Source organism: Mercurialis annua, linkage group LG2 (genome assembly GCF_937616625.2).
Source record: "Mercurialis annua linkage group LG2, ddMerAnnu1.2, whole genome shotgun sequence".
NCBI lineage: Eukaryota > Viridiplantae > Streptophyta > Magnoliopsida > Malpighiales > Euphorbiaceae > Mercurialis > Mercurialis annua.
The window spans coordinates 47,647,028-47,670,166 of record NC_065571.1 but is presented as its reverse complement, the minus strand read 5'-3'; the positions used below and the strand labels follow the sequence as shown (position 1 = coordinate 47,670,166).

General features: G+C 31.7%; 2 protein-coding genes across 2 annotated transcripts; one reads left to right on the top strand and one right to left on the bottom strand.

The window, feature by feature from the left end:
• Positions 1 to 13,595: 13,595 nt before the first annotated feature.
• LOC126669875 (WAT1-related protein At4g28040-like) lies at positions 13,596 to 18,467 on the top strand. Its single transcript, XM_050363507.2, has 7 exons — positions 13,596 to 14,011; positions 14,085 to 14,150; positions 14,581 to 14,697; positions 15,448 to 15,676; positions 16,909 to 17,067; positions 17,552 to 17,700; positions 18,040 to 18,467. The coding sequence occupies exons 1-7, from the start codon at positions 13,830 to 13,832 to the stop codon at positions 18,248 to 18,250; spliced, it is 1,113 nt and encodes a 370-aa protein (XP_050219464.1). The 5' UTR covers positions 13,596 to 13,829; the 3' UTR covers positions 18,251 to 18,467.
• A 1,270-nt stretch (positions 18,468 to 19,737) lies between these two features.
• On the bottom strand, positions 19,738 to 20,984 carry LOC126666694 (replication protein A 70 kDa DNA-binding subunit A-like). Its single transcript, XM_050359540.2, has 5 exons — positions 20,864 to 20,984; positions 20,709 to 20,790; positions 20,484 to 20,616; positions 20,245 to 20,402; positions 19,738 to 20,158 (listed from the first exon to the last, which is right to left on the bottom strand). The coding sequence occupies exons 1-5, from the start codon at positions 20,982 to 20,984 to the stop codon at positions 19,738 to 19,740; spliced, it is 915 nt and encodes a 304-aa protein (XP_050215497.2).
• Positions 20,985 to 23,139: the final 2,155 nt, after the last annotated feature.

The window sequence follows — 23,139 nt, the reverse complement described above, 5'->3', positions numbered from 1 at the left end:
AACATTTAATAACGATATTACGAATAATAGTTGGAACCCTAATCCACAATTCTAAATAATAAACATAATCCAATAGGTCTGGTCCCGAGAGCTGAGCTACACCGAGTTACCACTGACCACACTTATACCAAAGTCCCGAGAGCTGAGCTACACCGAGTTACTTTATTTGGTCCCGAGAGCTATGCTCACACCGAGTTACCACATTACCATAATTACCTTTCCCAGGTCATTACCGGTGCGCACGCAGTCCTAATGATACCCATTAGGTAGCATGTTCCAACTAGAAGTCATAATATAAAAACAGTTCGAAATATACATACAGTATATATATTTAATATTAAAATAACAATTTACTTAATAAAGCGGTAAATAGTAAGCACAAACTCACTGCTTGCTACTCCACGTGAAACTGGCAAGCAACTAATCCCGGTTCGCCTCTGGAGCACGAACAATAGACGAGTCTAGACAATGTATAAATAATGAATTAAAATCAATTCTAACTCTAGAGAGTACTAGACACCACATAGGACTAGCACAACAACAAGTCAGGTAAACACACAGAGTAAACACAAATACTCAGACAATGTAAAATGCCATAACTATTCTAGACTATTGAGTTCCCGCTTTGAAAACCATTTCAGAAATATTGTTTAAATATTATTTAAATAATAAATTAATTTCAAATCCAAAAAAAAATGGGTTAGCCGAGTTACCGTAACTGCCAGGCTAACCTTAAATGTCAGGCGACCCAAGTCCAACCCGATCCACACATTAATCCAAAATTATAAACCATAGTTTATAATTTAAAAATATACACATTTTATAAAACAATAAATTTGGATCTCAATATCTTAAAATCCAAGTAATTATAAATTACCGGCAAGATGTCTCGTTAAATAAATTAATAAATCATTAAATGGCTAAATTACAAATTTAGCCCAATAGGCACGCTAAAACAAAATCACTAAAATAATATCTAAATGATAAAGTCCAATTCTCATTTAATATAATCAAAATAAATAATTCAAATTAAAATCATTTAAATAAGATTAATATAAATTCTCAATTTAAAGTAATGATGCCCCAAAGTATTTTAAAATCATAATTAGCAATTTAAATTGCCAAAATAAAAGTCGGAACTAAATCCGTAGATTAAAATCAAAAATCAATTTTTGAAAACAGTTAATAAATAGCTTAAGGAATCAATATGTTTTAAGTCAAATAATCCAGGAATTTACAGAGCCTTTAGCCAAAAAGCAAAACAATACAACCAATAACTAAAGGTCACATCATCTTCTTCATCATTAAGCATGTCAACAACTCACGTATTACAGTAACCAAACAAAATGAAGCTTGAGCTTTCATGAAATCTACCAAATCATTAAAAACCATAACAAGAATCAAGGACAATAAATCAAGAACAAAACCTACAAGGAAGCTAAACATATGAATTCCACATAACAACAACTTGATACATCAAACAAGAACAACGACAGCAACATGGAGTAATTCAACAACTGCCCGAATTCTACGACGGCAACGCACCATGAACAAATGCAACCAAAGTAACATGTTCTAATACTCTATCCAGCATAGGTTCAGATAAACAAAGTAATGGCAGCAGCAAATACCATAAGAACGGCAGCAACAACACAACAAGTAACGACGAAACCGAACGGCGAAAGAAAAGGATTGAATCACGTACCAAAAATGATTCCAACACGTAGGGAATGATGAGTTCGTTTAGTGAGGATGAACAAAGTGAGTAATCTCAGTAATAAGCTAGAATAAAAGTGTAACGAATCACAACGAGTATTGATCAAGAATGAATAATGATGAAACGAGAGCGATATACTTACCGATTCCGAAGCAAATGAAAGGGGATGAAGGATGAAATGTTTCAGAGCGTTTTGACAAGGTGGGACGGCTAGGGTTTGTGTTAAATTTAGGGTTTTAAAAGAATAAAAGAAAAGGGTCGTGTGGTAACAGGTCTATTTATAGACCTGTTACTGCCGCAGAAATAGGTGTGCGATCGCACACCTGTAGTGTGCGTTCGCACACTGCACAACTTCAAGAGTGTGCGTTCGCACACTAGGTGTGCGTTCGCACACTCGCACACTACTCCAATTTGACTTAAATTTTGATCCAACGGTCAACTTTTTATCGTGCACAGCATATCCAAACATGAGCTCGATCCAACGGTGCAATTGGGAGATATGAGTATTTTATCAAACCATGTCAGATTCAGCAGACACACGAACACAACATCGATTATAATTCGGATACAAATCAAATCGCCATCGAAAACTCACACGACACTTGCGACACATACAAGATACAAATCCAACCCCAATTAAAGTTTTACATTTGCTCAGTCCATCTTTAATAATCCAAAACTAAGTCGGAAACACAACGAAACCATGACGGAAAAATACGGGATATTACATTCTCCCCAACTTATTAAAAATTCGTCCTCGAATTTAAAACAAAACTACTGAAGTAGACACAACGAAAAGTTTTTGTAACAAGCTGAACAAAACGCATCTAGCCATCGTGAAACCTCAAAACATTTTTCAACTAAGTAATCACAAAAGCAAAACTATATATAAGTTAAACCCTATTGAGTTCCATTAAAAAAAATGTATAGACCATAAACTTTTTCAAACCATTTTATGAAACAACTTTTAAGAAACAAAATAGCACGTAGCCGAGTCAACCAAGACTTCCAAGCTTACATCACGTGTCGGGCAACCCAAGTCTATCCCGACCCAAAAAACCACAATATAAACCAATGTTTAAAATCCGGAAGTTCCTTTTATAGAACAACATGAAGTTTGAAAAAAACAACGGAACTCAACATTACTAAACTAGTCAACAGTTTTCATATATCGAACAATCTTAAAAGGTCACAAAACCTTAATACTACCTTCCCCTTAACATAAAATGATAACACTGCTTCTAGGTGAACCCAATCGAGGTAAAACAAACTCTCTCGTATAAAACTCAACTGTATTACTTAGAATGAAGAAAAACGAACTTCGAAATTGAAATCTGAAACTGATTCGCAATAAGCGGCCACAAATCACATATAGACACAAATTTCTGATCTAGCAACTTGGTGCTCCAATTATTACTCAATCAACGCAATGTGAATAAACAATAAATTTCTAACTGAGAGTCACAATTATTTTGTACCAGAGTGGCTTCCAAAACCAGCTCAAATCTTATCTACAATAAAAAACCTCAATATCAAAATACAAGATCAAGCACTAAGATCAACTGTAGTTCTTACAACTCCAACCCTATCATCAATTAGGGATACTGAAGAACACAAGCTGATAAATCCTTGCATTTTACAACACTTACTTACTCCCACTTATAAAATCTCGACATCAAGATAATCGATAACAAATTCCAATAAATTTCAGATAATATTTTGGTTCCAAAACAAACACTACAAGGAATCATCTAGTCCGAACGACTAACACCCAAACTGAAAACAATACCATTAACCTTGAGAATCATGAAACACAAAAACTTATACCGTTATTCCCAAAAAAAACATGAACTTAACTCATAATAATAGAATATTCATAATAGTAATAAACAATCTCCATCACAATAATTATTCCAATCACTTAGAAACATAACGCCATAACTAAACTGGATATACTGCATCTCACTTAAATACATAACTTAAAATATCATCGCCCACACTAAGAGTTCAACAACAGTCCCAAACGATATCAAAACATTACGATAATACCATCAATAAATAAAATCGATCAACCAATCATGGTTGTCGTAACCTATTAACCGCGATTCTCGATTCTCGAATTAGCTAACTCATATATCCAAATAAAACACAAATTCTCCAATTTATTCAATCAATCGACTATAACCTCATATACAACGACAGATCAATAAGACCAGTTTACTACGACCGGATTGTTAGTTATGCTCAAAACCAACCCCTGTGGGTATAAAATATTTTAATACAAAATATTTTATATACAAAATTTCTCACCCTGTTTAAAAGACTCTACGTCTAACACCTCCTTTTTCATTAAAAAATCGAAATATCTTTACCGTTGAAAAACCATCGCTTTTGCAAACCCTTGAAAATTTTCAAAATATTCACATTTTAGATCTGAAAGTTTCCCTGCTTTTAAATACGTTGCAAATTTATGGAACAATACAGCTGATAAAATTTATGTTCTCTTTAAACCAAACTTGCTAAAACACTTTTTAAATAGTTTATACTTTTCTCTTAAAATTTAAACCGTGGAAAAAATCATCCATCTTCGAAATACATATAAATGTTTCAAAATATTAAAATTTAAATTGTATCTAAATTTTTGCTCTTAAACAAAAATACAATTGAAGAAATCGCTCAAGCGAAAAATTTATTATCCCTTATGAATCAATTTTGACAAAATTTCTCCCTTTCCTCAGAAAGGTAAAATCATCAATGTAAACCTCTTGTTTGTAAACATACATTTATCTCAATACACCAAAATACTTGGACAAATTTCAAATCTAGAAAGATAAAGTTTATTTTAAAAACGTAGTGTATACACACACATGAACATAACCAACATTCTTAATCCACAAATCCTTAAATCACAAATTGGAAATTATCACGAAAGCTTTCTATTCTAAATTACTCTATACCGCACTTAGCACAACTCAAATCTCGAGCGCAAACCTCAAGCCATTATTACTTTCTAAGAAGCACAAGATTCTGAAAACGCAGATCGATCTCTAATAATGTAATCATCCAAAATTCACCACCATCATCACAGAGTATTTGTCTAGCTACCTCTCGGTAACAGTTTCAAAATCATTTGAAATTCCACAACTTTATAAATACATTTATCACAATGTGATTCGCGAGTTTGTTTCAAAACATCTTTCTCAAATCACTTTATCAAAAATCCCATTTTACATAATTGTGCGCCTGGGTGATGACATCTCTCATCCCCAAAGAGTTGCATCCAACCCTAATCATTTCTATGCACGTGATGAATATACTATTATGCATGTATCAATTTTTTTTTTTTTTTTTTTGAACATACTCAGTGCTCAATGCAATCCTATTCGTGACATTCAAAATGCATGTTCATGATATGTCTGGGCACAATTACATGTTAAAAATATTTCAAGTATTTTAACAATTCAACTTTTGAAAACAACTTCTCAATAAAATATTTGTTAGACGTTACACTCTGTGAGATGTGCACTCGATAACCTCAAAATATTTCTCAAATTCCTTACTTGCAACCTAGCAACACTCGATGCTATATAACAACTCATCCTAATAATTTCATTACAACTCTACCATATAAGATATCCCACTAATCTCAATTCATACTGAGCTTATTCCCAAATAGTATAGCACATAAAATACGTTCCTATAAAATTTACCGCTAGCTCTTGCATCGCATCCTCAGACTTGATGGAAACACCCGTGTATTAATACGATGGTCTATCTTCTCAGTTCAGAGTTTCCAATATCTGTTCTAGGATAATTAGAAATCATCAGCAAATTTAAGGGAATATTTCCCTCATTTTTCTCGATATCGAAACCCAAAGATTTCCCCACAAATCATACATCAAGGTAAGCCAACCTTGACTCACGTGATACTCCACACGAAGAGACAAACAAATACAATCAACTTAGTCCAACAGACAAGCGAGTTGTACAACGAATTTTATGAACCACAATTCACCCAAGCATGCCATTGAACATAATTAACCCCAAACATACTTAAAAGATAAATCAGGACATGCCACAATAATTTTTTTTTTAAATCGCATTATAAAATCACCATGTAATTACATCATCCTTTAATAGTACGCTTCAAAATTCGTTTTGAAATTTAAAGTCAAATACGAAAACTTCCAAAAATTTAGTTGAGCCCCACAGTTAAAACTAAATCACTATCTATAAAAAAAAAATCTCTTCTTATTTATCAATTTCTTTAAAACGGATACCCAAGTATCTCAAACCATAAAAATCATCAAGTTAGCAGAGTCATTAAAACTACCAAGCTCAACTCCTAAATTTGGATGACCCAAGTCGAACCCAAAACAAACGTTTATAAATCGTATTCAAAATATTTGCAAATCCGGAAAATATTTTAATAAAATTTACATCCCTTAAAATTTTAGGAGCACCAACGTAAACCAACCGCTAAATGGTAATGCAAAACTCAAATGGGAAATCTTTGATTTCAAACAGCCATTTCGTTAACCCTAAAATTCAAATACAAGAAATCCTTTTCACTGGCAACATTACCAAAAATCAAAACTTTTAAAGAATTAGTATCAAACTTCTCTTTAATTTTGTGTCATAACATAAGTCGAATAAAAATAAATTTGTCAATGAAAATCCTTAAAGCAAAATGTGGTAAAACTATGTGTGACCACAAAAAAAAAACGTTTTAAAGTTTAATCCAAAATTTCAACCATCACGTAAAATAATTGTAACCATACCATATATTCTAAATCGTTTCAGGCATAAACGCCAAGGTTTATCAAACAACATCATACCCAAGTATGAGTTTTAGAAAAAGTTACCAACCTAAGATTTCCCGAGAAATTAAGTAATGGTAATCACCCAAGTGAAATAACCTCAACTTGATATAACACAACAATTAACACCCAAGTGAAATAAATTGTCAATTATAGCATCAACACCAAATAATTAAAGACTGACAGACATCACCTATAGGATGTAGGCTGAAAGTTTGAAAACAAAAGATGACGTTTTAAAAGACAAGACACGAATCCTATTTCCGCAGTAGTTCCTAAGACACAACATAGCTTAACAGAGTAAACACATAGCATGCAAATGGCCTTGGTTTGAAACCAAAGCTCTGATACCAAGTTTGTCACGACCCATTTTCATGAATCGCGACCGGCGCTAGGGTATGGGTAATGTAGTACCAAAACCCGTAGCTAGCCTTTCATTTAATACATAAACATATAAACCTGCAGAAAACCAATGCTCAGGGATAACCGAGACTTCAGCCTAAATCTAACAGTTATAATATTCAACAGTTAATATAACATGCTTATTCAGTTCTGAGTCTAAAATAGATTTATCATAAACCAATGTAAATAATATAACATGCCAAAGCAATATAACCAGTCGAACCAATCCGACAAATATATAATAATAATAATAAAGACGTCTAATTACTACTGCGGTCTAAGAATAAAACAGTTTTACGGTTTTATTAAAAATAAAAGGAACCTCCGAGGAAAAGTAAATGCGGAGATCACCAGACTCTCTCAGATCATAACCCTGGGGAAAATTGGGAAAACAACGGGGTCAGATATACTGAGATGAGTTTATACCACTATCTACATTTATTAAGTGGAAAATCTTTAAAACCGTTAAAACATTTAATAACGATATTACGAATAATAGTTGGAACCCTAATCCACAATTCTAAATAATAAACATAATCCAATAGGTCTGGTCCCGAGAGCTGAGCTACACCGAGTTACCACTGACCACACTTATACCAAAGTCCCGAGAGCTGAGCTACACCGAGTTACTTTATTTGGTCCCGAGAGCTATGCTCACACCGAGTTACCACATTACCATAATTACCTTTCCCAGGTCATTACCGGTGCGCACGCAGTCCTAATGATGCCCATTAGGTAGCATGTTCCAACTAGAAGTCATAATATAAAAACAGTTCGAAATATACGTACAGTATATATATTTAATATTAAAATAACAATTTACTTAATAAAGCGGTAAATAGTAAGCACAAACTCACTGCTTGCTACTCCACGTGAAACTGGCAAGCAACTAATCCTGGTTCGCCTCTGGAGCACGAACAATAGACGAGTCTAGACAATGTATAAATAATGAATTAAAATCAATTCTAACTCTAGAGAGTACTAGACACCACATAGGACTAGCACAACAACAAGTCAGGTAAACACACAGAGTAAACACAAATACTCAGACAATGTAAAATGCCATAACTATTCTAGACTATTGAGTTCCCGCTTTGAAAACCATTTCAGAAATATTGTTTAAATATTATTTAAATAATAAATTAATTTCAAATCCAAAAAAAAATGGGTTAGCCGAGTTACCGTAACTGCCAGGCTAACCTTAAATGTCAGGCGACCCAAGTCCAACCCGATCCACACATTAATCCAAAATTATAAACCATAGTTTATAATTTAAAAATATACACATTTTATAAAACAATAAATTTGGAACTCAATATCTTAAAATCCAAGTAATTATAAATTACCGGCAAGATGTCTCGTTAAATAAATTAATAAATCATTAAATGGCTAAATTACAAATTTAGCCCAATAGGCACGCTAAAACAAAATCACTAAAATAATATCTAAATGATAAAGTCCAATTCTCATTTAATATAATCAAAATAAATAATTCAAATTAAAATCATTTAAATAAGATTAATATAAATTCTCAATTTAAAGTAATGATGCCCCAAAGTATTTTAAAATCATAATTAGCAATTTAAATTGCCAAAATAAAAGTCGGAACTAAATCCGTAGATTAAAATCAAAAATCAATTTTTGAAAACAGTTAATAAATAGCTTAAGGAATCAATATGTTTTAAGTCAAATAATCCAGGAATTTACAGAGCCTTTAGCCAAAAAGCAAAACAATACAACCAATAACTAAAGGTCACATCATCTTCTTCATCATTAAGCATGTCAACAACTCACGTATTACAGTAACCAAACAAAATGAAGCTTGAGCTTTCATGAAATCTACCAAATCATTAAAAACCATAACAAGAATCAAGGACAATAAATCAAGAACAAAACCTACAAGGAAGCTAAACATATGAATTCCACATAACAACAACTTGATACATCAAACAAGAACAACGACAGCAACATGGAGTAATTCAACAACTGCCCGAATTCTACGACGGCAACGCACCATGAACAAATGCAACCAAAGTAACATGTTCTAATACTCTATCCAGCATAGGTTCAGATAAACAAAGTAATGGCAGCAGCAAATACCATAAGAACGGCAGCAACAACACAACAAGTAACGACGAAACCGAACGGCGAAAGAAAAGGATTGAATCACGTACCAAAAATGATTCCAACACGTAGGGAATGATGAGTTCGTTTAGTGAGGATGAACAAAGTGAGTAATCTCAGTAATAAGCTAGAATAAAAGTGTAACGAATCACAACGAGTATTGATCAAGAATGAATAATGATGAAACGAGAGCGATATACTTACCGATTCCGAAGCAAATGAAAGGGGATGAAGGATGAAATGTTTCAGAGCGTTTTGACAAGGTGGGACGGCTAGGGTTTGTGTTAAATTTAGGGTTTTAAAAGAATAAAAGAAAAGGGTCGTGTGGTAACAGGTCTATTTATAGACCTGTTACTGCCGCAGAAATAGGTGTGCGATCGCACACCTGAAGTGTGCGTTCGCACACTGCACAACTTCAAGAGTGTGCGTTCGCACACTAGGTGTGCGTTCGCACACTCGCACACTACTCCAATTTGACTTAAATTTTGATCCAACGGTCAACTTTTTATCGTGCACAGCATATCCAAACATGAGCTCGATCCAACGGTGCAATTGGGAGATATGAGTATTTTATCAAACCATGTCAGATTCAGCAGACACACGAACACAACATCGATTATAATTCGGATACAAATCAAATCGCCATCGAAAACTCACACGACACTTGCGACACATACAAGATACAAATCCAACCCCAATTAAAGTTTTACATTTGCTCAGTCCATCTTTAATAATCCAAAACTAAGTCGGAAACACAACGAAACCATGACGGAAAAATACGGGATATTACAAGCACTGCATTCACTTCTTCAGGCGTTTCTTCCATCCATATCCGACCTACATTGTTGGACGCTTCTACTGTCATTACATGGGCTGCAAAATTTGCCAAACAAGGGATGTGAATTGTGATCCAGATCCTAGCTGATAGCAGCAAATGCAGATGATATGTTCTTAATGTTTTCAATAATATCTCCAATTTCAGAGATGCAATCTGAATTAGCTCTAAGAGCAGAAATGAGCACAAGACAATCGCTCTCAACCATGATGCGATGAAAGCCACACTCGATAGCCACATGCAACTCGAATAGAATCGCTTCCGCTTCCTTAATCACTCCATCAGTCTCTAAAACCTTACTACCAGACACCATCAGATCATCTTTCTCATCTCTGATTATGAAACCCATACCCTCATCTTTGTTTCTATTTATTCCTGCATCAGAGTTCAGTTTGCCAAATCCATTAACAAGGCATCTCCATCGCCCGTAGCTGCTACTCTTTGATTGACTTTGTTTTTTATTTGCTTCTTTAAAGTCTTAGAGATTGCCATAACTCCTCAATTAATCCATTATTCAAATCAAAATTCCCCAATACCATAAATTTCTTTAATTACAACAAATCTACAATTAGAAATATCTCTTTTTCGTCTTCAATTTCATTTATGTTTTTTAATCTCTCTCTCCTATTTGCATGTCCGACAACTGCTGGTAGATATCGACGACCATCGTCGGACGGACTACCGTTGGCTATAACACTGTCCGCTGAGCCATCACATCGACTTTTTCCACGACTGGCCTGTGTCTCCGCCTTGAATCTCCGATTAATACTTGCGGTTTCTCGCCACCTATGTCATATATTACAGAGAGAAGCAATGAAATGGTTATGGATTAGGCAATAGCGATGCTGTTAGGAAGAAGGGGCATAATTGTCCTATTTTATTACTAATCACCGTGTGTTGGATTCTGAGGTATTTATGAAAATTTATATTTTTTTATTGAGAGATTTCTACATATTTATTATATGTGATGTATTTATGAAAATAAATGGACTATTCCGGTGATTTGTGTATTTATCCCTTGTTTGAATTCAGAATCGACCGCGGTTCAAACCATTTGATTTATATCGACGAGACAAAGGGCTCCTGTATTCTGTCCGAAATCCGGTTCCGACCAAATTGACGGTTAAATCGCATCAAGTGCCAGGCACTCCAATCGATGAGGTTAAAAAATATTTCTAAACCTTATATGTTTGTCACCTGCCTAGTGTAGTTTTAAAATATTGTTTTAGAGTTATAGATAAAGTTTGTGGTTAGAGAAAAACTTATTTAGAGTTAGAGATAGAGTCTGTAGTTGGAGAAAAATTTATTTAGAGTTAGAAATAGAATTTGTGGGTGGAGAGAAATTTACTCTATCTTTAGAAAATAGAGTTTTGGATTCAGAGTGGGTTGTAGATGGCTTAATGTGGCAACTCCATTATTTAAAACTTTTCAGATCCGAAGTTTGCCATAAGATTGGGGGAGCGGCCCCGAAACCCTGCTCTGCTTACACATATATAATATTAAATATATATATATATATAAAATATTGTTTTGAAGTTTTAATTTTCTATCCATTTGGCTAAAAATAGTAGAAATATTAGAAAATGAATAAATAAATTTTTAAGCATTCATATTTATAATTATCTTTAATTATTTTAATCAAATCTAAATAAATTTTAAATTAATCTTGTTTATATTAATGTTTGGCTTGGTTTTTACTCCGACAACCATCATATTTACAACTTGTCGTTAGGAGTGAGTAAAATGAAACAAATCGTAAAATCGAACCGAACCAGATCAAATTAAATTTAGATTGGATTGATCAAAGTGGTTTAAATGATTAGGTTAGATTAAATTTTTCAAAAATTGCGGTTTTTGGTTCTTATTTGATTTTAAACCTCAGTAAACTTAACCGAACTTCCACCATTATATATATACAGTAACGAAGCCAGACCCTAACTTGAGATAGGGCACCATGTACTTAAAAAATTAATACTAAAAATAACATATTAAAAATTGGGGTATTTGCAAAATAAATTTCAACTTTTAACTTTTTAACGATTTAAGTCCAACGTTCAAAACGTTACAAAACAAATCCCAATTTTACTTATTTTTGCAATTTGTAGTCCGAACTGTTTTCCGGAAGCTTTGTGCATACGTGGCAGCCATATTAGATACATGTATTGACATATTAAATCTCACTATTTAAAAAAAATCAAATAAAATCATAACGTTTCGTGTTTTTGCATTTTATAGTCTAAAAGAAGAGAAAAAAATCTGCCGGGAAATTTATTGAGTCTACAAATTATAAAAATAAAAAAAAATTGAGATTTGTTTCATAACGTTTTGAACGTAACAATTAAATCGCTGTAAAAGTGAAACATTAAAAGTTGCTTTGCCATTATCTTTTAAAAAATTTATTTTTTTCAAATTATAAGGTAGGATATTTTATACAAAGAACAAATATTTTTTGTTTTTTTTTTAATAAATTTGTTAAAAGAAATTTGAGGCAGGGCTTAAGTCAGACTAACTTGACATAGGTTATAATTTAATTAAAATTTTAATACTAAAACACTGTGCTAATTTCTTTAAATTGTAAGGCAGGACATCTTTATAAGAAAAACAAACGTTTTTCCACCATGAAGTAATTTTGTTAATAGGATTTTGAGGTAGGGTCAGCCACTTCCTGCGCCCTACTTTGGATCCGTCTCTGTATATATATATTATATATTGAGTTTTTCGATTTAGACGGAGCCAAACTGTAATTTCAGTTCGTCAAACCGAAAAAATCTGTGAATTAAAACCATGAAGTTTTATTTTGAATTTTATAAGATGCATTGATTTTAATTTTGAAAATTTACACATCGAATCAAACCGAACCGATCTTACCCCTCAGCTGCTTGGACATTTCACACGCCGAGCAACAATTGCCAACCTAGTCATTAGATGACAAATCAAGATTTTAGTAAGAAATTAAAAATTGCAATAATTTATATATCATCAAACATTAGATAACTCCAAGCATTAGCATATGCTTGTCAGTGCCAATCCTGTTATGGTCAGCAACACGTTAGGAACTAATTAAATTTCCACCATTATTCATATTTGGTTTGTCCTCATCCCTCCACTCACCTTCTTACGCCGCATCGCACCAAAATCATCATCACCACAATTTGCCGAATACTTTTCAGTCATTTATCTTTTGTTTAATCATTAAATCATATGTTTACCAAGTATTTTCACCATTATTGTAATAGTTCGGATATAGTATGAGCATTTCATTCGATCAACTTATTTCGTTTTAAAAATATTTTAAATACTTAACATTTAATTTTATATAAATAATACCGTTTCGCCGTATCTGTATCCTTATTCAAGTGTCATGTCTCATGTACGTGCTATCTAACGAAAAAAATATTCTCACTTCAAAATAATAATAAAAGAATATTCATATTTATAGATATATCATTTTAATATTTGAATTTTAATATAATATTTTTGTTTTTGAAAAATATAAAAACCATATACTTTAATTATTTTAAACATTTACTTTCAAGTCATCAGTCATTTATTTTATTCTCAATTTTTCTGATTCCATCTATTTTTAGAATTGTTTATTTAATCATGACTTAATTTTTATTCTTTTCAAATATATTTTTCTGATTTTGTGAACGTATAGATCAAATTAATGTCCATATAAGTCGAACCTACTAGGAAATGTGAAGCAGGGTGCCATGTTTCCATGAGTTGTCTTTTTTTCTGCTTTATAAAATCAATTTATTTTAAATATTGACAACTCAAAACTAGCTGACTATTATTATATTAGCCACATTCCTTGTCTCTTGGTATATAATATTATATATACGGGTCTAATATTAACGTGCCAAGACTTTTATTGCAGCCCTTGTGATCTGAATTTTCGGTTGAATTTGTAGACGCAAGAACACAAAAAATGGGTGGATTTGATGATTGTAAAGCAGTGATAGCAATGGTTTTATTGCAGTTTATTTATGGAGGAGTTGCTCTGTGGACTAGAGCTGCTTTAGTACGAGGATTGAATCCAAGGGTGTTTGTTGTCTACAGACAAGCCCTAGCCACTCTGGTCATGGCACCTCTTGCTGTTTTTTCAATGAGGTTTGTAAATAGTTTTGTTTCTGTATATATTCATGAGCAAATCTTACTCAGATTTATGTTTTTTTTAATGCAGGAAAAAATCTTATATATCCATGGGATTTAAGGGTTTTGCTTGGATATTTCTTGCTTCTATTCTTGGGTAATTAATGTCCCTCTTATTATTTTGAATTATATGTTTCTATTTAAGTGTTTTTTGACGATTGTTTTGATTAGGTTATAAATAGATAACCTATTTCAAGATCCACGGTACTTTTTACTTTTTCCTTATTTTATTACTAGATAATTTTGTTTTTTTTTGCTTAATTCTGATACTTTCAAAAATAGTTTTATAAAGTTCACTTGTTAATAGAAGCGCGGAAGTGTGAGACAATCTCCGTTAATACGGGGATAAAATGGAACTATTTTTGAAAATATAACGAGCAAACAAAAATACATAATTAGGGACAAAGTAAGAAAAAAATAAAAAATACATGGGCTTTATGATAAGTTTTGTCTTACAAATATCCGTATCTTCTGAATAAATATTTACTTGATTTTCGTGGATAATAATATTATTTGATCACTTGCAGAATTACTGCCAACCAAAATGCTTACTTTCAAGGTCTGTTGTTAACTTCTTCAACTGCAACAACGGCAATGACTAATATGATGCCTGCTATCACTTTTGTAATGGCAACCGTTTTAGGGTAATTATATATAGTTATACAAATCAATTTTTAAACCGTTTTGGGGTAATATAATTTTATGCTGCCACGTTTTCAACTAAAATGATAAATATATCCAAAGATACATTTAAAATCATGTGATCCGTCAATTTTATTATTTACGATAAGTATACGCAACCCTCGGTTTGAAGCTATTTCGGCATATACTCCTCATCATATATCCACATAGCCCTTGCTAAATTGAAATAAAAGATCACCGGTGTAAAATTACCATTCATGAAATTAAAGATAGATTATCAACTACAAAAATAAAGCACGAATATGTTTAAATCGAGGATTAAATATATTTGTCACAAATCATAAAATTAACGAGTAAATTGTTGGAACTATATTTTAAAAAGACAAAATGAACTTATCTACCCACAACTATAGGAGTTTTGCCAAATATACTATAATCTTTAAATTTTACCAATTTGTCCATCATTTATTTGATCTTTGCCAAATATATCCAAAGCTTGGATATATTTGGGTGTATTTGATAAAATTCAAATGAGCCTTGAGAATATTTGGCAAATATCAAATAAATAACGGGCCAAAAACAAAATTTAAAAATCATGATATATTTGGTAAAACCCTGAAGTTGTGGGTTGATAAGTTTATTTTGCCTTTTCAAAATATATTTATCATTTTAGACAAAGATATAAATATATAAAATCATTTTGGGTACGTATATTATTATCCCCTACTCATTAATAATGTTTGAATATATAGAATGGAGAAATTAAATATGAGGAGGTTGAGAAGTATTGCCAAAATTATAGGCACCTTAATTTGTGTAAGTGGAGCAATTGCCATGGCATTACTGAAAGGCCCTAAAATATTAAATTCGACATTGCTTCATCAGCAATTTTTCTTAAGCTATCAAGCTGATAACTGGTTGGTGGGATGCATACTTCTCTTTGGATCTAGTTGTTTCTGGTCACTTTGGATTATTTTGCAGGTAAATTACCCTAATTTACATATACCAATCAAAGATTGGGTACGACTAAAAGATCATTTCGATCCTTAAAAATTTATAAATCAAATTTGATATATTTTTATAATTTAGTACATGATTCCCCCAAATTAGCTCTATCATATCAACTATTGTATATTCAGTTTGTCTTTTTTTTTTCTCAAAGACTAAATTTTTTATTAATAATAATAAAAATTTCCATCTGGGTTCAAACCCAGATGAAAATGAATCTGGGTTCGCCTCAGGCGAACCCAAATGCAAAACGCATCTGGGTTCACCTGAGGCGAACCCAGATGCAATCGCGCATCTGGGTTTGCCTCAGGCGAACCCTGATGATCATGGGTTTGCCTCAGGCAAACCCATGAAGGAGGATCTGCTGCTCCTCACCGGAGCAAAAGCTCCTTCTTTAAAAAGAAAATTTATTAAAATATAAAAGATAGGATTAAAAAAACATTTAATTTTTTTTGTAAAATATACAAAATGGTTCTCTTTATTTTTAATTAACATTAATTCGATTTATAAAGTTTTAAAATAAAAAAGATTCATTTGTTTTTTTTATTATTATGAGGTATTAATTTAGAATGAGTTAAAAAAATTAGGATATTTTTAAACCTTTTGCCATTAAAAACCACCTAGAGAAAAAAAGCCACTATCAAAAACCGGAGAGTGTATTTCACTCTCTTAGGTGAGAGTGGGGAGGGAGGTATTTGTACCAAATTTGACAAATTCAGAGTAAAAGTGATCCTGTTTGGCTAATTTGGATGTTTTTGATACTTTATGCCAAGTTCAGAGGGTAAAGTGATCCTTTGTTCGTTGACATCATGATATGGTTTTATATTTTAGTCATATTACGTATAAATTTCAGTAAAACGAAAGTTATTCTTGTCTTTTAGTATACTAGTAACCAGAAAACGGCTAAAAACACTTGTTTGATATATTGCAGAAAAAGTGAATCACTTACATAAAAAAAAAATTCACACACCAAAATTGAATTTTTTTTAAAAACATCACTAGTATAATTTTTCTAAATATTAAGACAAGTGAAAATACACTCTTTATGAAAATACAAAAGTGAGGTCTATTGACTTTATTTAGAAAGTTATGGATTAATTAACTGTCTAAATATATGAATCCGTTTTATAAGTTTAGGGACTGATATAATCCTCTGTTCTTAAATATTTTTATGAAACTAATTTATTTTCGTATCATTTTCACAGGTGCCAATTTCAGCAAGTTGTCCAGACCATTTATATTCATCTGCTTTGATGGCTTTCATGGCTACAATTGAGTCAGCAATTGTTACACTTTATTTTGAAAAAGATGTTACAGCTTGGAAGTTGAATTCATACCTTGAACTGGGTTGTTGTTTATATGCGGTATACACTAGTACTACATATTTTCTAGCAAAATTATACGCATATTTTTTTCCCTATTGAAAAACTATTTTTACAATATTTCGTAATATTTAAGTGTATTAGTGTAAAAATCACGAATTTTAACGTGTTTTGCAAATTTAATATGAATTTTTAATTTTGGCAAATTAATACACCAACTTTTAATATTTTGCAATTTTAGTACCGGATAATTTTCCGTCAGAAAAATGCTGATGTGACACCGGAATAGTGGTTATTCTGGTGTACACATTAGCATTTTTCTGACGGAAAATTGTTCGGTGTATAAAATTAGAAAAAATTAATAGTACATGTTTAATTTGCCAAAATTAAAAGTTCGTGTTAAATTTAAAAAAAACGCTAAAACTCGTGATTTTTTATACTATTAAATCTTATATTTATAATATTTTTTTAATTTAGCTATTCATTCCGGGTAACTAAATTTTCGAAATTTATGTTTTTGGAACAGGGAACTGCAATGGCGGCGTCGTTTTTTATTCAAGCATGGGTCGTTAGTCAAAGAGGTCCTTTATTTGTTGCAATGTTCAATCCTTTATGCACCGTTATAGTGGCCATTATAGCAGCTATATTTTTCCATGAGGAAACATATCTTGGGAGGTAATTATTTCCTATTTAATTAGCAATATAATATTATTATACATCTCAATCAAAATTAGAGTAATGGAACCAAAAAATAAATAAAGAAGATACTGAAAAACGGTTAATCACCGGAGAAAACGGCAGAATTTGATGATTAAACTAGAAATAATAACAAACTGAGTAAAAAAGACAAACGAAAAACGGTCCATAAGTTTAGAGACGGTCGCTCATCATGTCTCCTTAGCTACATCTATAGAATTATAGTGTGCGAATTCAAACTCGAATCAAAATTAACCAATAATTTAATCTGTTTATAGCTGTAATTGTAATAATATTGTTTTGTTTCAAAATGTACAGCTTGATTGGTGCTTTAGGTGTGATAATTGGCCTATATATGGTGCTGTGGGGTAAAGCAAAAGAGCTTGAAGAAAGTAACAAGAATTTACACTCCAAACTCCAAAATGATGATTCAAGAATTGCACAAATTGAATCTTTAGATGATAAAAATTGTATATCTGATTTGGAAGAGCCACTTATTTCTAATAGATATGGTAATTATGTTGATTAAAATAGTGACATTCCTTAAATTAAATCCTAAATCTTAGATCATGCTGATTACGCACATTTACAACCTCTTGCAGAATTCATGATTAGTGCTGACAAGTTAATTATAAGATCAGATTTTGGTTATAGTTAAGTTGTGCTACCAGAAGATTTGTAGAAAAAGAAAGAAATAATCTCCTTTAATTTGGTTGTAAGAATTTTTGGATGGTATATATGTTGTAACAGTGATACTGCTTGTTGAATGTCAGGTACCAATTGTCGTATCCGTTTCATGACAAAATTGGTATGCGCAGCGGAATTGAAACTATTTGGTAGGTATTTAATTATGAATTTGATTAAACAAATAACAATATAAGAAAATAAATAAATAAGAAAAGAGATTTACGTTGTTCGGCATAAAAGCATACATCCACAGGCGAAAGAATCGCGTCAACAATTAATCATTTAAATGAATACAAGATTGGTGGAGAATTCCAAATAAATATCTACATCAATGTTTATATTGTGTGTTCGGTTCTTTTAGTTCTAGATATTCTAAATGATGAACGAGGTAGTGTATTTATAGTAAATAAATAATTCATGGCATCAGAAATGTTAATCCTAATTGGATTATACTTCCTAATTAGCTAATAATAACAAAGTTATCTTTCACCCAAATACTCTACTAATAGAGTCCTAATTCAAATTGAAATGAAAATTCTAGGCATATTCTAACAATTTCCACAGTGACTTAAATTCTCCTATAAATTGTGATATTGGGACTAATAGATGAATATGGACAAGATTATGAACTATAATTGTATCAAAAAATAAAATTCTGAACTGATTGACCACAACGACCTACAAGGCCGGAGGTAAACGGAATTTAAGTTGATAATTTGTGTAATGGATTTGCTTTCTTGTTCCATGGTTAGGATATAGTTTCACTGGTTGCTTTCAACTTGATTGTTCTAGAGAGAGATGATTAAAACATGTTTTTAACCCTCCACGAAAACACCGAAAAGAGAGAGATTGAAGCATAAGTGATAAATATAAATTTTTATAGTCTTTGAAGCTTTTTCGAAAATAGAAACAAAATGTCGAATTGGATAGGTTTCCGATGCTAACTTATATTTCACCAGTTTGCTATTTTCTTTGAAATATTGTTTTCTTCATGAATCAGGAGGAGTTATAACAGAGCAGTGAATGAAGTCTTGTTATCTAATTCATTCACATATTGACATGTTCAATTTGAAGAACAGTTCAGAACATTAAGCCTACATGCTTTGAATATATATATAAACTGGTACACAACTCTCGCGTTGCTTCAGGTCAAATAAATGTATAAACATAAGTAGAATTAGAAAGACAACAAATAAACATGAATTAGGTAATTATAATGTAGTAAGCAAAAAGAAAGTGGAGTTTTTTTTAAAAAAAACTCAGTTAAGGTACAATAATAAAGTTTTAAAACTCACTTTATATAGTAATAATTAAAAAGGCTATACATTTTCAATCGAGTTTAGCTTTCTTGACATCTTGAGATGAAGACGAAGATGATGACTCGTCAAGTTGGAGCATTCTCCTTGGTTTCGAAGTCGATACTGAAAAAGGACTATTTCGAGTTAGTAGTTGTGAGGTCTGTGAAGTAGGTGGGCTAAGAGTCTCCACCTTAATAACTTGCATTTCCTTAAACACGTGTGTTACCTTGAATGCCATTTGAGATGAGTTTTGAATGCGGTCACTCATTCTGATCTGAAAAACTTTTTTCTGGCCACAAATTTTGTTCATAAATGGCGGGACTTCATATCTGTCTTTTGCCATGGTCGAAAGAGTTGTTGCTGGCAAACTAATTAATTCTAATGCTAGTTGGCCAAATAAAATGAATGGTATAATTCCTGTATGGTCTTCAACAGCAACTGTCAATCTATACCTGAAATAACAATTAACTAAATATTAGCGAACATATAAAAACTAATCAAATAAACTCATGATATAATTCAACTAAAAGTAACTTACCATGCGATAAGAACGTCATCTAATGAACCACATTTTTTGCAATATATATTTTGATCATAAGTTTGCATGCCACTTTTGCACCGAGGGCATGCTCTATACCACCAACCATCATGCGAAATAATTTCTTTAATGACAGCTTCACATGTATATTTGTTATTCTAGCAACGAAGATAAATGAACAATAATTAGTCTATGTTGTCAACAAAATTGAACATAAATGGTTTTCTTTTTAATTATACCTTATCTGTATGAAAGTCAAGTTGCAACCATTCAGCAATACACTTGCGGTTCTCATTTTTTTCAGTTTCAGGATCAACTGGCGGTTCTAAATTTTTTCGATCAATTCGTAGTTGAACGGGGGAATCAGGCAAGCTGCAGATACGTAACCAACAAACCTAAAAATCTAAATTGTTTCTAAATTAGCATAAACAAAACATGAATGTCAGGTTTAAAACATTCAAAACCTGCTAATAAAAGCTTCGACTTCTGGCAGTTCGGATTTAATATAAAATTTTGTAGCTGATATTCCACTTAGCATAGCCTTGCCTTCAAACACAGAGATATATAATTGTCACTAACTAATGTTTTACCAAAGAAATAAATGTAATAAACAACTTACCGTAAGTGGATTTCACTGAAATTGCCGCAACAACTAAAATAATGGGACCTTGCTTTGCACATTCGAAGATATGATCTTCTGGAAAATCAATTCTCCCATAGAGTTCTTTCAAGCTGGTCATTGCTGGAAAAGAAAGGGAGCAAATTAACACACAAATGTAAAGTTCTACACTAAAAATTGCATTTAAAAAAATACCTTGAATTTTGAATAAACAGTGTTCACTTGCTTTTGATTCTATTAGATATTCGTATTTGCTGAGCATCTTCAAGGATCACTAATTGTCCAAACAATTAATATATAAAAAATATATAAAAAAAAAATATATACACAAACAATATGCATTTAACAGTAGTGAAATAAAAAAAATTACCACAAAGATAGTCCAACTTGCCAGCGCTACCTTTTAACTCACCAAAGGTAAGCAAGTTAAATTAGTCAAAAGGAATAGACATAGAAAAGTTGTGTATGGGTTTGACAATAGCATTGTGAAGCAAACGAATGGGAAAAGGGTGATCGCTCATCCTATAATTATTTTGGGCTGGTAAAATAGTGAAACCAGATATAGTATAAATGTTTCCTTCGATCAGAAGGGGTCGAAACCGATCAGCGATATTTTGATTAACAGTTCCTTGGATCGTGTTCCCCTGTAGATTATAACTAGCAAATCAAACATTTATTCGATGAAGTAGCTTTAAAAAGATTAGATATTTTAAAATCATAAAATGAAATTATACCTTTTCACCAATCAATAAAAACTCAAAGCTATAAATAGATCCTGGATTATATGGATTTGTAAAATCCCACGTTCGTGCAACCCGGCCAATGAGCTTAGCTTCTTTTGTGTCCTTGTTTATTTCGGCAATTCCGATAGATCCCATACTGCAGCTAATTAATTTAAAAGACAATTAGTAAATATGCACAAAATTCAGAGCAGATGATCTAATACTTCCGTGTAAACCACATTTTTCGTAAAATTCGAATAACATTATTTGTATCTCTTTCATCTCTTAAAATTAATACACCTAATCCATTTTCGTTTGTAACTCTAGATAATGCTACATATAATTGACCATGGATGAAGACCGGATTGTCCAAATATACTCCAATTTTTTGTAATGTTTGACTTTGACTTTTGTTATTTGTCATTGAATAACAAACTTTTATAGGAAATTGCCGACGTTTTAACACGAAAGGCCATTTCCTTTCAGAAGCAGATAAAACAATCCGCAATATGAACACTCTTTCGCCCGCAAAAGAACCTGTTATAATTTGAGCTTCAATAACTCTAACACCCAATTGAATGGCCATTAATCTAGTACCGTTGCATAAACCTGTAGCGGGATTCAAATTTCTCAATAACATAACAGGTGTGTGTACTTTTAACAAAGCGTATGCTGCAGAAAAACATTAAAATATAAAGCGTTTAAAAATTCAACATGATACATTAATAATAACTCCTCGATGTTGGGAGCACTATTGCATATGCTATCACAACTATAGTAAAATTTTTCATGCTCAAGAAGCAAATCAAGCATTATAGAATTAAGGCTTAATACATCTGCGTGTCCCCGCACTTTTCTGTTTTTACATATAAGGTCCCTGCACTAAAGTACCCCATTATTAAATCCCTGCATTTTAACTTTCATCATCCCAAGGTCCCTCTGTTAAGGTTATGTTAGCGCGTGCAGTATACGCGCCATTAATGAGACTAGTATTCAATTTTGTAGTTTGATATGTACAAATAAGGTCCCTGCACTTTTAATTTATACAAATAAAGTCCCTACACTTTAATTTTATGTAAACAATGTCCTTATAATTGTTTTCATATAAAAATTTATTTTAATATATATATTTTAAAAAAAATATAATTTTTAATTAATAAAATAAGATGTTAATGCAATTTAATTAACTTTTTATAATGTTTAAGTTAACATTAATTTTTTTTAAATTAATAAAAATATTATTATTTTTTATTTTTTTATTAGAAATGGAAGCAGTCAGCTTTGTTTTGTAAGTTTATATAACACACTCAAATTCAAAATTGACATATATGAGGATCGACGTCTGTTTAATTTTTTTGAGAATACGTCTGTTTACTTCTGTAAGTGCGATGTTGTTATATATTATTTACAAAAAATCATTGGCATAAAATATCATTTTATAATTAATAAATAATATTAAAATTATTTTTATTTATGTTAGTTAATATTTACTTTTAAAAAATAAAAAATCTAGTTCACTTTTATTTTTTAATATAATTAAATAATTAATTAATT

Bases quoted from the DNA above. Each gene is read 5' to 3' on its own strand.
- LOC126669875 (XM_050363507.2), top strand. From the start codon at position 13,830: ATGGGTGGATTTGATGATTGTAAAGCAGTGATAGCAATGGTTTTATTG. The intron at 15,677-16,908 runs GTAAATTACCCT...TCATTTTCACAG, and splicing joins CACTTTGGATTATTTTGCAG to GTGCCAATTTCAGCAAGTTG. The intron at 17,068-17,551 runs GTATACACTAGT...TTTTTGGAACAG, and splicing joins TGGGTTGTTGTTTATATGCG to GGAACTGCAATGGCGGCGTC.
- LOC126666694 (XM_050359540.2), bottom strand. From the start codon at position 20,984: ATGACCAGCTTGAAAGAACTCTATGGGAGAATTGATTTTCCAGAAGAT. The intron at 20,791-20,863 runs GTAAGTTGTTTA...CTGTGTTTGAAG, and splicing joins TTCAGTGAAATCCACTTACG to GCAAGGCTATGCTAAGTGGA. The intron at 20,617-20,708 runs GTTTTGAATGTT...ACGTATCTGCAG, and splicing joins GTCGAAGCTTTTATTAGCAG to CTTGCCTGATTCCCCCGTTC.